The sequence below is a fragment of the Haematobia irritans genome, chromosome 1 (assembly GCF_050003625.1).
Source record: "Haematobia irritans isolate KBUSLIRL chromosome 1, ASM5000362v1, whole genome shotgun sequence".
In the NCBI taxonomy this organism is placed as follows: domain Eukaryota; kingdom Metazoa; phylum Arthropoda; class Insecta; order Diptera; family Muscidae; genus Haematobia; species Haematobia irritans.
Genome location: NC_134397.1, coordinates 181,933,989 through 181,950,552, shown reverse-complemented (window position 1 = coordinate 181,950,552; position 16,564 = coordinate 181,933,989). Strand labels below are relative to the sequence as shown.

The window sequence follows — 16,564 nt, the reverse complement described above, 5'->3', positions numbered from 1 at the left end:
ACCCCTAGAGAAGCTAAAAGGGTCTTTTATCCTAATTCTAGTTGTTAATTCATAGCGTGGAATAACATTATTAATAAACCTATTGATCACAATGGAATTTCACGTCATTCCTCGGCCATAAGCGTAGGAAGGCCTCTGGGGAGGGGGCTTAAACCCCCCAGAAAAATTTTAGCATTAGCATTTTTGCGGCAAAATTTGAAAAGTTTTTACCATTTTATAAACTTTTACTCTTTTTTAATCTAATACAAAAAAAAAATACCCATTAAAAACACAACACGTCGCAGAGTTCCTCGATCTGGCCATAAGCTGAATACCAAAGCATATAACATAAAAATGGATGCAATCACAATAAACTGTTACAACAACAACAACCCATTAAAAACCTATTAAAGAAGAAATGAGTTAAAAAAATTTGATCAAAACAACTTCCTGCATATTTAAAATAATTAATTTCTTTGTGAAGACATTTTTGGAAGTGCTTTTACAGTTGTGCCTTTAGAAACACAACACAAAAAATTTTTTGGAAGTGCTTTTACAGTTGTGCCTTTAGAAACACAACACAAAAATTTTTTTGCTGGGAAAAAGTATGGAACTACTTTTAGTTACTTTTTTTTATAAATTAATCGTCGAGTTATATTGAAGTCTGATTTTTTATTAATTTTTATAAAATAAAACATGAATCGAACTGAAGTTCAGTCTATTAATTTTTTTCTAGGGGGGCTATAGCCCCCCTAGGAATATTGTCTAGCTACGCTAATGTCCTCGGCCCTTAAGGGTGGGCAAGAGATTCAACTTTTAATCTTAAAGTGTAAGAAAGAAGTTCAAGGTCACAGTTCTAATAAAGAAATCTTATTGAGGATCGTGTACGAAAGGGTCATACTCCATGGGAGCCACCGTGGGGCAATGGCTAACATGCTCGCCTTGCATACACAGGGTCGTGGGTCCAAACCTAGTTTCGCCTAAACATCAAAAAGTGTTTCAGCGGTGGATTATCCCACCTCAGTAATGCTGGTGACATTTCTGAGTGTTTCAAAGCTTCTCTAAGTGGTTTCACTGAATAGTCTAATGGCGTTTTCGATTCGCAAAAAATATGTTGCCTTGATTGCATTTTCGACCAAATGATAGCGTCATTGCAAAGATATTGTTAATTCCTAATATTGTGAGAGATACAGGATCCAAAATCTATCACAGTGTCTTTCATATTTTGCTATCAATTTCGAGAATGTTGCACCTTTTTTCCCAATCGAAATCGCTATAAGTGAGCCTGAAATATCGGGATGCCACTATACCTAACCTAACCTATGGTGTTAGTGCTTTCATGTCATTTATTATTTCGATTATAAAAGTCCGTTATTTAAAAGTAAAACACAAAACTACAAAAATATCGTAATGCGCCTTGCAGACTATAAGTTTATCAGGACGACAATGGTCGTGTCTAACTAGGGCTGTCATTCGGGATCGATTTTTAAAAATCCCGGGATTCGGGATTTCAAAATATAGTATCCCGGGATTTTTTCGGGATCCCGACATTTTTGGGATTCTTTGAATATTTTAAGTAATAACAATCTACAGATCCAAAAAATTGTTGGATACTAAACCAATTTAGTTTAATTCAATTTTATTAACAAAAGAACATAAGAGTAAATTAAAAAGCAATTTTAAATTGCTATCATACTTAACGAACACTTAGTCCAACTCAACATTGTGAAAAAGCCATTTCATATCGCTATCTTACTCAGCAAAACATTTTAAGGTGGGTATTAAGTTCGAGTTTAGCCTCTAAAATTGTCATTTTTTCACTGAAGTGAAAACTAAATCAGTAAAAGAAGGAATAAAATTATACATATTTGTTGCATATTTCATTATAACTTGATGGGGAATAGCCCAAAGCAAATTTTCACAAAGTTTGTATATCTTAAAATGGATTATTAAAGAAAAGTAATGGTGAAAAAATTACGATTTACTGATTTAGTTTTCACTTTAGCGATTTTAGCGGCTAAACTCGAACTTAATACTCACCTCTAGGGATTGGATTAGATTAGGCTTATTTTCGTATACTTGTGATAATCCTTTTGTACTTCGATGTAAGTAAAAATATCAAGGCATCCAAATTTTTATCAGATAAACACGATCTTGTAAAAAAACAACCTTTCATCATTGCTTTTTATTTTATGTGGCACGAATTCCATTTCACATGAACTCATTACATATTCAAAGGACCTTATCGTTTACTCATGTACAATAAATTATTACTCAAGGTGTACATTAATTGTTTTTTAACTCAATTGGTCGGGTATGAGATCTAAGGACCGTTTACACTGAGTGAAGACTCCAATTTATTAATAATCAATCATAAAAACCCACAATTTTAACCAATTGGAATTATTTATTTTTTTTCTTCGAGATCCCGAAAAATCCCGGGATTCAAAATAAAAATTCACGGGTGACAGCCCTATGTCCAACATATCCCACATATTGGCCATATATAAGTTAAGTCCGAAGGCATAATCGATACTGCTGTATGTTTATGGGATCAATAACACATTTACCGATTGTTTAGTCATCAACGATTGTCGTATCGATTGGACACACTGTAAGATTCTTTACAAACACAGACATTCCGTCCGGAAAAACTTATAGTCTGTAAAGCGCATTAAGGGCTTTAATTTCCTAAAATATCTTAATCAGATTTACCCACCAAATGTGGAAAATCCCAATAATATGGCATCACTGCCAAATTTCAATGCCGTCCTGCTTGTCGGTGGCCGAACGTCAAAAACAGCTGATACTTCATTAACTCAAATTACGTACAAACTCCTACGACGTACCAAAGATAGTTTTGTTTTAATTCAACAAAGTCCAGACGTAAATAAATACAATTTTCATCATTAAAAAATGGGTAACAAATCATCATTATTGTTGAGACCAGAAGAAATTGCACAGATTCAAGAAGAAACTGGATGTAAGTACAAATGAAATTATGGCAATGCAATATTTAGTCGCTGTAACACAACCTTTCAAGGTTTCCTCAATTTTATTAATGCTTTTAAGTGAGTTCGTTAAATTTCCATTGAGTTTTTTTATTTGAAGTAAGTGTGTGTGTGTACATGTGGACTGTATTTCGTTTATCAGACATACATAATTGTTTATTGACTTTCTTAATTGTTTAGAAAAATAATAAATTTTATTGGCTTTATATTTTAACAGTACATAATGGATGACGATGTGTAGTTGCTAATTGTCTTGCTACTTGGAAATATAGAGGGGGATATATGTACGTTTTCAACAAATATTCGTAATGGAATAATTAATTTTTGGGATGAAAATAATTTTAGGTTCAGTACATGTTTCGGGCAAGAAATCTTTTTAATAAAATACTTCGAGGCCGATTACATTATTATATGGAATGCGTTTATCAGGCTGGGAAGTAATAATTCATTCATATTCGTTAGTATTCTCAAGATGTGAGATCACTATATGTATCAATGATAATTGGTTGTTGTCAGATTTCCCAGATTTTCTGCATGGGAATATGAAGGAATCCATCAAACTCTTTATAACCAAATTTAACGTAGCGAACAGAACAGATTTTTTGTATTTACAAGTGGGTACTAAGTTCGGAGGCCCAAAAATATATATGACGATTATTATGTATATCAAAATCATGTATGGAAAAGTTCCAAGGCATTGGTTGAAAATCAGTTCATATGTATTTCTAAAAGTAAATTTATTCGATAAATTCGATTTTGGTTAAGATCAATAGTCGACCAGTCGACTCAGTTAAAAAAGTCGATTTGTTACCGTGCACCACTAAGTAGAACAGAGGGAGGAATAGACATATGGCGACTTTGGCAGTAATACTCAGGACCGCCCCTTATTCGCACATAAGTATTGGGACAGCACACTAAACCACATAGTGGTCAGGGTATCTGCGAAAAAATGTGCCTACCAAAAATATTTATATTAAGTTCCATAAAATATATACCGATCGACTCAGAACCACCTCCTGAGCCGGTTTAGCCCTTGGTGTCCGTCCGCCTGACAATGTATTTGTTGTTCGCAGTATTCAGGCCACATTATTAACCGTTTTTCATGACCTTTGGTGCAGTTTAGATGGAAGAATATAGGTATAAATAATAAAAAAAATAGTCCATCATTATCTAGATAGCTTGACGATGTTATCAAACAAAAAGGAATGCCCAAAAAGTACTAAATGTACCAAAAAAAAAAACTACTTTAGAACTACCTGTGCCAAAACTATTGTTCCTCAAAAAATGTGTCTTTTTTAATATATTATGATTTAAATATTGAAAGAACAAACTTTTTTAATCTAAAATAGCTTCATATCACTTTTAAAATGTGGGTTTTAATAATTTTTTTTTGGTGTGCCAATATTTATGTGCGCCACTGTAGGTTTTCGATCTGATTTATGTTTAAGTTAGGAAAATTTTGATTATGTAGATGCCAGATGGCAGCAGATTGGACTGAATCCAATCGACTTGGACAGCAACAATAACGTGTTTTGGGTTAAAATCCCTACTGATTTTAGTAGAAATCGGTTGATATTCCGATATGCTCCCATAATTTAAAAAAGTAACCATCGAAATGGAGCCACTGTAGTGTAGTTTCGACCGAACACCAACATTTTTTCCAGATTATCAGTAATGCTGATGACATTTCTGTGTGTTTCAAAGCTCCTTTAAATGGTTTCATCGCAATGTGGAACGTCGTTCGGACTCGGCTAGGTCCCTTGCCATTTAGCTAAATATAAAATTCGGCAGCAATCAGTGATAAGAGAGAAGTTCACAACTATGGTATCACAATGGACTGAATAGTTTAAGTGAGCCTGAAATATCGTGCTGCCAGTATACCTAACCTATCCAACGAAATCTGAACATAATTCACTCCTTAAGGCCCATATTAAATTTGCATTATCAAGCGAAAATGGTAATTTTTTACTTTTATTTTAAATTTTAAAGAAAAAACACACATTTTAGATGTTGTTTTTGAGCTTTTAAGTTATATTAAAATTTGCCAATTTTTATAAAAAAATATAATTTTATTCAGCTTTTATAGATATAATTTTCGTTGAACTTAGTGCTTTCATCGCAAAATTTTAATTTAGCACTTAGTGGGTTATTATTGCTTCACAGAATAATAAACTCATGCATTAAACTTTGTTATTTTCCGCATAAATGGAAGTGCTCGAAAACCATTGCTATTCATAAACCCAACAAACCCCCTTTCGACCCTAAATCTTATAGGCCAATCAGCTTACTCTCATCGGTGAGCAAAGTTTTAGAGAAAGTTATGCATAATATATTATCGGATTTTATCGAAGAACAAAACATTCTTCCAAAGCAGCAATTTGGGTTTAGGAAGGAGCACAACACTTGCCACCCTCTCATGAAGATAAAAAGGATTGTCCACCAAAATTTCAATAACTCTCTATCCACCGGTATGGTACTTCTTGACATTAAAGCGGCCTTCGACAGCGTCTGGCACAACGGCCTAATCTTTAAAATGATGAAATTTGGGTTTCCTACTTATATTGTCAAACTAACTCAAAGTTTTTTAAACGGCAGATCTTTTAGGGTTTGCCTTGGCGAAACAAAATCTGAGGAATATAATATCCCAAGTGGTTGCCCGCAAGGCTCCTGCTTATCACCATTGCTTTACAATATATTTACTGTCGATATACCTATCATAAATAATTGTATGATATCTGTGTTTGCAGATGACACAGCCATTTTAAGCTCTAATTTGTACTCCTCTATTATTACCAAAAACCTGGAAGATGGTCTGAATAAATTATACCAGTACTTTAACAAATGGAACATCTCGGTAAATCCTGACAAAACGCAAGCAATATACTTCTCGCGAAAACGGAAATCATGTTTTCTGCCACAAGCCCCATTAAGGTTTTTAAACCACAATATAGCATGGGAAGTAAAGGTTAAATATCTAGGAGTCGTTCTCGATAAAAAACTTAATTTTTGTGACCACATCCCTGCTATAGTTCATAAAATAAACAAGACTATAAGGACAATGTATCCATTTATTGCCAGAAACTCGGAATTAAATAGAGAAAATAAGAAACTGTTAATTATCAATCAATATTCTTGCCGATAATTTACTATTGTGCTCCTCTCTGGGCATCTTCGGCCAGGTGCCACATCCAAAAACTTCAAGTAGTCCAGAACAAACTGCTAAAAATGATTTTTAACCTACCATGGCATTTCTCTACACAAAGATTACATTCCCTTTCAGGGTTTCCACTTGTATCAGATAAACTTGAAGAAATCTACTCAAATTGTAATGTAAGATGTAAAGCATCTATATATAAACATATTAATGAAATTGCCTCAACTTAAATTAGCCCTAAGCCTCCTAATCTAGTCAAACATTTATAAAGGTTTTGTTATACTTTTTCCTTTAACTATTTATTAATGTGATTAAACACACGTCGTAAATGTTGAAATACTACATAGCATAATTAAGAAGAAAAGGAAATTATTTTTCTTAAACTCTTTAGAAATAAGTATAAATATAAAGAAAAAGCAGAAACGGAATGTTATGAAATAAATGAAAAATGAAAAAAATGAATTTAGCACTTTTCCTACTTTTCTCTGGCCGTTTTTGTTTGTTTTGGAAATGCATTGTTTCCCTTTCTATTATTTATTCACAATATAGTCTCCAAAAGTATTTTCATTGGGTTGGAAGTGACGTCATTTCAAGTTTGCAAAAAAAAAAACAAACAAACAAACAAACAAAAAACAATATTTTTTGTACTTATCTATACGTTGTAAATATACATACAGATACTCATCACATGAATGTATGTAATTGGAAATAGCCAGAAGTCATACTTTCCAGTTTCTCAAACAATGACAAATTGTGCAATAAACTGTTAGTATTTGAGGCATTTGCATTTGAAAAATATGGCTTTCAATAGTGCTTATCTTTCTGACAATGTGAGGGAAGTCTATCAAAGAATACTCGCCAATACTTATACCCATATTTATTACTTTTTTTATCTTGATATTTGTCTTTGCATATAACTACGTTGATAGTTCAAAGTCACAGTAATTTAAAATGGTAACAATACAAATTTCAACATGCATAACTTTTTGTTTTTTTTTTTTGAAATTGTAAATAATTTCTGGTTGGACATTTGATAGCAGATAATTGATAAAACAAAAATGATAACAAATAGTATTTTTTACTAATTTTATTTTTATATTTTTATATATAGAGAGATATGTATTTTAACTATATTAAATTAATACAAAATTAAAACAACATAATACAAAATTGTGTGTGTTTGGGGAAATATATGTATGTTCTTATATTTAGGATTGTGATTGGATCTGTAAGTTTGACATTCTGTTTGTATCAAATATCAACATTTGTATTTGTAACAATGTCAATAAGGAAGCTATTGTGCTGAAACTAAATTTGTATCTGCGCAGATAAAATTCAAATATAGCCCGTGTCGGTCAATTTCAACCGAAATATTGGAAATAAAACTTAAATAAAAACATCAATCCTATGTTTTTTAATCGACCTATAGCCGAAACTACGATAAGTATTGTTTAAAAATAGAATAAAAAGGTCAACGATAATCAATCAGAAATAGAAATAAAATTTTGACAAAATTTTCTATAGAAATAAAATTTTGACAAAATTTTCTATAGAAATAAAATTTTGACAAAATTTTCTATAGAAATAAAATTTCAAAATTTTTTCTAAAATATTGACAAAATTTTCTATAGAAATAAAATGTTGACAAAATTTTCTATGGAAATAAAATTTTGACAAAATTGTTTATAGAATTAAAATTTTGACAAAATTTTCTATAGAAACATAATTTTGACAAAATTTTTTATAGAAATAAAATTTTTTCAAAATTTTCTATAGAAATAAAATTTTGACAACTTTTCTATATAAATACAATTTTGAAAAAAAAAATCTTTTTATAGAAAATTTTGACAAAATAATAGGTTTCTTCTCAAGAACCTCTATGATTTCTAACAAATCTTCATTTTGTCTCATCTTTAGTAAAACCCTTGAAATAGGTCGAATTCCATTAATTTTGTAAATTATATATAGAGTATCTTACTCACTATAAGTCCCATATGAAGCAGTGTTGCCAGGTAATTTTTGATTCTTCCCCCCAAATCTTAAGAAAAAAACCCCTAAATTGGTCTAGACTTTTTTCAAAAACCCCCAAAAATTTTAAGTATGTAAATAGTACAAAAAGAGGCCCAAAATTTCGTTAAAATCCTGTAGTGATACACTTATTAAAAATATAAAAACTGAAAGAAGATTTTTTCTGAGGAACAAAATTTTAGACAAAATAAGTTTTTTAATGCTAAAAATTTTCTTTTGAAGTAAATAAAAATCATTATACCACTTGTCACAAATTCGGGTTCGATTCCTGCTTCGACCGAACACCAAAAAGTTTTTCAGCGGTGGATTGTCCCACCTCAGTAATACTGGTGATATTTCTGAGGGTTTCAAAGCTTCTCTAAGTGGTTGCACTGCAATGTGGAACGCCGTTCAGACTCGGTTATAAAAAGGAGATCCCTTTACATTGAGCTTAACATGGAATCGGGCAGTGATACGAGAGAAGTTCACCAATGTGGTATCACAAGGGACTGAATAGTTTAAGTGAGCCTGATACATCGGGCTGCCACCTAACCTAACCTAACCTTGTTTTTAATTGTATCAAATATTAAAAATGCGTTTAAAAAAGAATGTCATTGCATACTTGCTTGTATTTAGGAACATGGGTTGACTTCCCTTATTTTTTTTCTCAAAATTCATGCCAGAATTGTTCCAAATTTTGTTGAGAATTTCTCCACTTTATAAGATCTAAGATATTTTTTTACCCCCAAAAATCCCCCCAAATAAATGTTACCCCTAAAAATCCCCCTAAACGTGTAAAAAACCCCTAAATTTGGGGGGAAACCCCCCAACCTGGCAACACTGATATGAAGTAATATCATGGTGAACTTGATGATTATTTAATTAAAATATAATTAATTTCTTCCCGTTTCTTTGCAGTTACTCCCAATCAGATAGAACGTCTATATTCACGTTTTACTTCGTTGGATCGTGGAGACTGTGGAACCTTGTCACGTGATGATTTTCTTCGAATTCCCGAATTAGCTATCAATCCATTGTGCGAACGTATTGTACATGCCTTTTTTGCTGACAGTACCGACGATCGTGTCAATTTTCGACAATTCATGAATGTACTGGCCCATTTCCGACCAACGAAGGATAAAAAGGAAAATAAATTGAATTCCAGAGAGGATAAGTTGAAATGTATGTAAAGAATCTCTATTTAAAACACATCACAAAATACGCAACATGTTTGTTTTTCGTTTAGTTGCCTTCAAAATGTACGATTTGGATGATGATGGTGTAATTAGTCGTGATGAATTATTAAGCATTCTCCATATGATGGTGGGTGCCAACATTAGCCAAGACCAATTGGTGAGCATAGCCGAGCGTACAATTTTGGAAGCCGATTTATGCTGCCAGGGTAAAATTTCCTTCGAGGATTTCTGCAAGGCCTTAGAACGTACCGATGTTGAGCAGAAAATGTCCATACGTTTCTTGAACTAGAAAAATTAGGGAATGAAGAGTATGATAAAAGAAACACTGGCACAAAAACAAGTATATAACTTAGAAGAAAAAAATATTTCACAATTAATAGAAATATTTAAAGCTAATTTTACAAATTGATACGATATTGCATTAACCAAAAGAAACATCCAAACTGATGATGATATAAGCATTCAATGTAATAAATTCTATTTTTCTATAACATAGAAACATGCATATACATAGTGAAAAGTATTAAAAATAGGTAATTTTGATTTAACCTTTTTCTAGCAATATTTTGAGTCTTTATGTTTTTTTTATTATTATTATTTATGAATTTTTATTAATCCATTCCGTTGTTTATTTTACCCAAAATAACGTACCACATTAGAAAAGGAAATAATAAAGCTGATATGAGATACATTTATAAAACAATTAGCAATTGTAATATATAATGTTTTATAGAGTAAAAAAATCAAATTTTCAAAATAGCTCTGATTAAAATTTAATTCATTAAAACGGACATAAAAGTCATTGTTGAAATAAAAAAGTGTATGTACTTGAATAAAATTTTATTCAGATGTGTTTTCCCTATTTGATATGTTCAAAAAGATTAGCATGCTTTTAGGCTGTTTAGTTTTACTGTGTATGTAATACTGTGTAAACTCGGCCGACAAATAATGAGCAGAAAAAAAAACAAACATAAAACTGTCTGATTATTACAAAACAAGTATATACGGCCGTAAGTTCGGCCAGGCCGAATCTTATGTACCCTCCACCATGGATTGCGTAGAAACTTCTACGAAAGACTGTCATCCACAAATTTCAACTCACATGGTTGTTAAATATCATATACTACCACCACGTACCAAATTTCAACCAGATCGGATGAATTTTGCTTCTCCAAAAGGCACCGGAGGTCAAATCTGGGGATCGGTTTATATGGGAGCTATATATTATTATGGACTGATAGGAACCAATTCCTGCATGGTTGTTGGATACCCTATACTAACATCACGTACCAAATTTCAACCGAATGGTAAGAATTTTGCTCTTCCAAGGTGCTCCGGAGGTCAAATATGGGGTTCGGTTTATATGGGGCCTATATATAATTATGGACCGATATCGACCAATTTTTGCACGGGTGTTCGAGGCCCTATATTAACATCACGTACCAAATTTCAACTGAATCAGATGAATTTTGGTCTTCCAAGAGGCTCCAGAGGTCAAATCTGGTGATCGATTTATATGGGGGCTGTATATAATTATGGACCGATATGGACCAATTCTATCATGGTTGTTAGAGACCATATACTAACACCACGTACCAAATTTCGACCGGATCGGATGAATTTTGCTCCTCTAAGAGGCTCCGGAGGTCAAATCTGGACCGATATGTACCAATTTCTGCATGGTTGTTAGAGACCATATATTAACACCATGTACCAAATTTCAGCCGGATCGGATGAAATTTGCTTCTCTTAGAGCAATCGCAAGCCAAATTTGGGGGTACGTTCATATGGGGGCTATACGTAAAAGTGGACCGATATAGCCCATTTGCAATACCATCCGACCTACATCAATAACAACTACTTATGCCAAGTTTCAAGTCGATAGCTTGTTTCGGTCGGAAGTTAGCGTGATTTGAACAGACGGACGGACATGCTCAGATCGACTCAGAATTTCACCACGACCCAGAATATATATACTTTATGGGGTCTTAGAGCAATATTTCGATGTGTTACAAACGGAATGACAATGTTAATATACCCCCATCCTATGGTGGAGGGTATAATAATTTTGGTCTTAATTATATTGGCCACTAATTGGAGAAAGAATTAATCACTCATGATGGTTGACCCGGCCAGCATTATGTGTATTCCATTTTTTGTTTATCGTGGAGATCCTTTTTCTTTTGCGGTTGTTTTGAGCGGAAGGTGATATAAATGAAAATGGAAAAGCAAAACATCTGATGAAAATGGGAAGCAGTCACTTTTGGCTGAAATAGCAAACTTTGTCTGTAGGTTTACAAGTATGAAAACAAAAAGTACTAAAAAGTTCGAACCGAAAAGTAATTTTTATCACGGTTACTTTTATAAATAAACTAGCGTAACCCGGCCCGCTTCGCTGCGCCCCCGAAGCATATTTTCGTTGACCTAGTCAACCTTCTTATCCTTCCATCTGAAAACAAATGGCACAAAAACTGAAGTACTGATTAATCACTCCATGGTTTCCACACACGTTTTTCGTTTATGTACAGAAATAGGGCGGTTATGCAGATGTAAAACGGACCGGCTTAACAAACGTCGGGTAGGGGGTGTTCCCTTTAACCAATTTTTTGTTTTTTAATTGTTCTGTATTCAAATCGTTGGGCAATCTTCTACATTTCCTTTGAATTCAAGCGTGGCTTGTCAAGGGGAGGCGTACTTCTCCTCAATATACCATCCAATAAATCGGAAAAAGCAAAAGTACTTAAAAATTGACCATATTAACATTTGTTAAAGTTTTGGACACGCATAACATACCTTTCCCGTTGCCTGTCAACTTCATGTAAATTTAAGTTTTTTACTGCAAAAAAGTCTGGCAGAAGCCTGTGGAAGAATCATAAAATTATGTACCGAGTTCCCATTTATCGACGATCCTCTACTTTCTATTTTCAAAAATTCGGGCAAAAGATAAACTTTCCTTCAAGTTTCGTAGTGTGGGGCAAGGAGAAGAAGGTAACCGTCCAAATATCGGACCCAGGACCCAGTTTTAGAGGGGGTCCTCTTCCCGTCCCAATATCGAAAAATTATATAGCGTATATTGCGTAGACGTCACAGAAAATCTCACGCAAATTATAAGCCCTATTTTTATCACAAAATATCACAAAATCAGATATCCATTATAATAATATAACCTACCCCACATCCTCTGTAAATTTCAAGTAAATTGGAAAAGTTTAATTGTTTCACGGTATGTACTTGGGGCAGACCCCCTCACCAAATATCGAAAAATAAAGTAGCTGTTCTTTGCGTAGACGCCCCCTTCAACCTTCCCTGAAAATTTCAAGCAAATCGGATAATTTTGTTCCAATTTTCAAAAAATTGGGCAAGGGGAGGTTCCCCTTCCCGTCCAAATATTAAAAAATCAGGTACCCCGTAATAAATTCATAAATTCACGGCGTGTTTTCTGTAAGTCTCAAGTAAATCACAGAATTTTTGTTTTTTTTTTTTGTACTTTAAACAAAAATCGTATAAAGGGGTGGTTCACCAGCGCGACCATATATCGAAAAACAAGTATATACAGCAGTAAGTTCGGCCGGACCGAATCTTAAATACCCACCACCATGAATCAAATATAATAGTTTACTTTGAAAACTCATCGTCGTAGCGGGTTACTTGATAATATATAAAGGGTGATTTGTTAAGAGCTTGATAACTTTTTTTTAAAAAAAAACGCATAAAATTTGCAAAATCTCATCGGTTCTTTATTTGAAACGTTAGATTGGTCCATGACATTTACTTTTTGAAGATATTTTCATTTAAATGTTGACCGCGGCTGCGTCTTAGGTGGTCCATTCGGAAAGTCCAATTTTGGGCAACTTTTTCGAGCATTTCGGCCGGAATAGCCCGAATTTCTTCGGAAATGTTGTCTTCCAAAGCTGGAATAGTTGCTGGCTTATTTCTGTAGACTTTAGACTTGACGTAGCCCCACAAAAAATAGTCTAAAGGCGTCAAATCGCATGATCTTGGTGGCCAACTTACCGGTCCATTTCTTGAGATGAATTGTTCTCCGAAGTTTTCCCTCAAAATGGCCATAGAATCGCGAGCTGTGTGGCATGTAGCGCCATCTTGTTGAAACCACATGTCAACCAAGTTCAGTTCTTCCATTTTTGGCAACAAAAAGTTTGTTAGCATCGAACGATAGCGATCGCCATTCACCGTAACGTTGCGTCCAACAGCATCTTTGAAAAAATACGGTCCAATGATTCCACCAGCGTACAAACCACACCAAACAGTGCATTTTTCGGGATGCATGGGCAGTTCTTGAACGGCTTCTGGTTGCTCTTCACTCCAAATGCGGCAATTTTGCTTATTTACGTAGCCATTCAACCAGAAATGAGCCTCATCGCTGAACAAAATTTGTCGATAAAAAAGCGGATTTTCTGCCAACTTTTCTAGAGCCCATTCACTGAAAATTCGACGTTGTGGCAGATCGTAAGTCTATTCATGATGAAATGTCAAAGCATACTGAGCATCTTTCTCTTTGACACCATGTCTGAAATCCCACGTGATCTGTCAAATACTAATGCATGAAAATCCTAACCTCAAAAGAATCACCCTTTAGCATTTTAGGGGGTTTGATGACAAATCTTCTCCCAAGCAAATCAGTTCAACCAGTACGCTTCCCGAAGAAAAAAATTAAAGATTCTACCTATACCAGCTCAGATACCGGGTTTATGAGAACCACTTTTGTTTGAGTTTTAGAGAAATCATAAACATATCGCGTATATGATGAAATAACGCCTTGATTTGAAGTCCTAGAAATAAATTCGGGAGTTAGGTCTATATGGGGCCTATAGCAAAACATGGGCCAATACTCACCACCTCTTAATGTTCATCAAATACCTCTAGAATTCCACTTTCAGACGACTTGGGTGAAAACTACGAATTCTAGAAGCCCAAGAAGTAAAATCGGGAGATCAGTCTATATAGGGTCTATACCAAAACATGGACCGATACGGACCATTTTCGAAACACCTCTTTATGGTCCTAAGATACGTCTATATTTCTAATTTCCGGCAATTTGGATAAAAACTACGGATTCTAGAAGCCCAAGAAATAAAGTCGGGAGATCGGTCTATATGGGGGCTATACCAAAATATGGGCCAATAGGCGCCATTTGCGACACACCTATTTGTGATCTTAAAATACCTCTAGATTTTCAATTTCAAGCAAATCGGCTGGAAAATATAGTCTCTAGACGCCCAAGAAGTAAAACCGAGAGATCGGTCTATATTGGGGTTATACCGAACAATGGTCCGATGCACCAATTTCGGCACACATATTTGGGGTCCCAAAATACCTCTAGATTTCCAATTTCAGGCAAATCAGTTTATAGAAGCCAAAGAATAAAAATCGGGAGATCGGTCTATATGGCGACTATACCAAAACATGGACCGATACGGACCATTTTCGACACACCTCTTTATGGTCCTAAAATACCTCAAGATTTTCAATTTGAGGCAAATCGGATAGTTTCTAGACGCTATACCAAAACATGGATCGATACGGAGCATTTTCCCAAATACCTCTAGATTTCAAATTTCAGGCAAATCGGAGAGTAAATACAGTTTCTAGACGCCTCAGAAGCAAAATCGGGAGATCGGTCTATATGGGGGCTATACCAAAACATGAACCGATACGGACCATTTTGACACACCTCTTTAAGGTCCCCAAATACCTCTAGATTTCAAATTTCAAGCAAATCGGAGAGTAAATACAGTTTCTAGAAGCCCAAGAAGTAAAATCGGGAGATCGGTCTATATGGGGGCTATACCAAAACATGGACCGATACGGACCATTTTCGACACACCTCTTTATGGTCCTAAAATACCGCTAGATTTCAAATTCAGGCAAATCGGATAGAAAATACAGTTTCTAGACGCCTCAGAAGCAAAATCGGGAGATCGGTCTATATGGGGGCTATACCAAAACATGGACCGATGGGCACCATTTTCGACACACCTCTTTATGGTCCTCAAGTACCTCTAGATTTTCAATTTCTGGCTAATTGTACAAAAACTACGTTTTTGATAAGCCCAAGACCCCAAATCGGGAAATCGGTTTATATGGGGACTATATCAAAACTTGGACCGATATAGCCCATCTTCGAACTTGACCTGCCTGCAAATAAAAAACGAATCTGTGCCAAATTTCAGGACGATAGCGCAATTAATGAAGGCTGTAGCTTGATTACAACAGACAGACAGACAGACAGACAGACGGACATGCTTATATCGTCTTAGAATTTCTCCCTGATCAAGAATATATAGACTTTATATAGTCGGAAAGCGATATTTCGATGTGTTACACACGGAATGATAAACTTATTATACCCCCATCACCATTCTATGGTGGTGGGTATAATAAAGTAGCGGGTCTTTGTCTAAACATCACCCAAATCGGAGAACTTTGGCCCTATTTTGAAAAAGTCCGACAAGGGGGATGTCCCCCTCCCCCACCAGATATAAAAAAATGAGGTACCCTATTTTCACCACTGATTACCCTCTACGTTATCCGAACATTTTCGTGTGAAAAAATAAAATTATTTTATAACAAAAGAAACTGCGATGAATTCAAATTATAAATTTTTGTAATGCATGCTGTATGTAAAAAAGGATTTTCCTGCTTTTCCGTTGAAACTTGAATTTTCTTTGCTATAAACCTTACGGAGCACGAGACCTTTCCAACGAATGCAAAACCGTGGGAATCGATTCGTGCGTTCTGGAGTTGCATCAGAGATGGAGCTGTATGTAAAACAAGATTTTCCCGCTTTTCCGTTGAAACTTTTTTTTAGCTATAAGCCTCACGGAGCCCGAGACCTTTCCTAATCGGTTCGTGCGTTATTGCGTCAGGAAGGAAACCCGACTTATTTTTATATAGTAGATTAATTTTAAAAGAAAAAATATTTAATTTAGTTTTGGTTGAAAAATTGAACAGTACCCGCCATAAAGCACGAAATTGTTTTGTAAAGAGCACGAAGTGTACACAACAATTTCATAAAAAAGTGCGAAAGAATTCCATTAATACTATGAAGAATTTAGAAGAACAAATTAATATTGAAAGTTTTCTTTGATTTCAAAACAATAGTATACTTCATTCCCTTAAAGAAATTCGTCGTCTCTTTTACAAAGAAAATTCTTTCGTTGTACTATCCTTAAAAATTATATGCTTTGAATTAAATT

At 34.4% G+C, this 16,564-nt stretch overlaps 1 protein-coding gene across 1 annotated transcript; it reads left to right on the top strand.

Moving 5' to 3' along the window:
• Positions 1-2,791: 2,791 nt before the first annotated feature.
• On the top strand, positions 2,792-10,190 carry elm (calcineurin like EF-hand protein 1 elm). Its single transcript, XM_075292252.1, has 3 exons — positions 2,792-2,962; positions 9,070-9,333; positions 9,398-10,190. The coding sequence occupies exons 1-3, from the start codon at positions 2,896-2,898 to the stop codon at positions 9,634-9,636; spliced, it is 570 nt and encodes a 189-aa protein (XP_075148367.1). The 5' UTR covers positions 2,792-2,895; the 3' UTR covers positions 9,637-10,190.
• Positions 10,191-16,564: the final 6,374 nt, after the last annotated feature.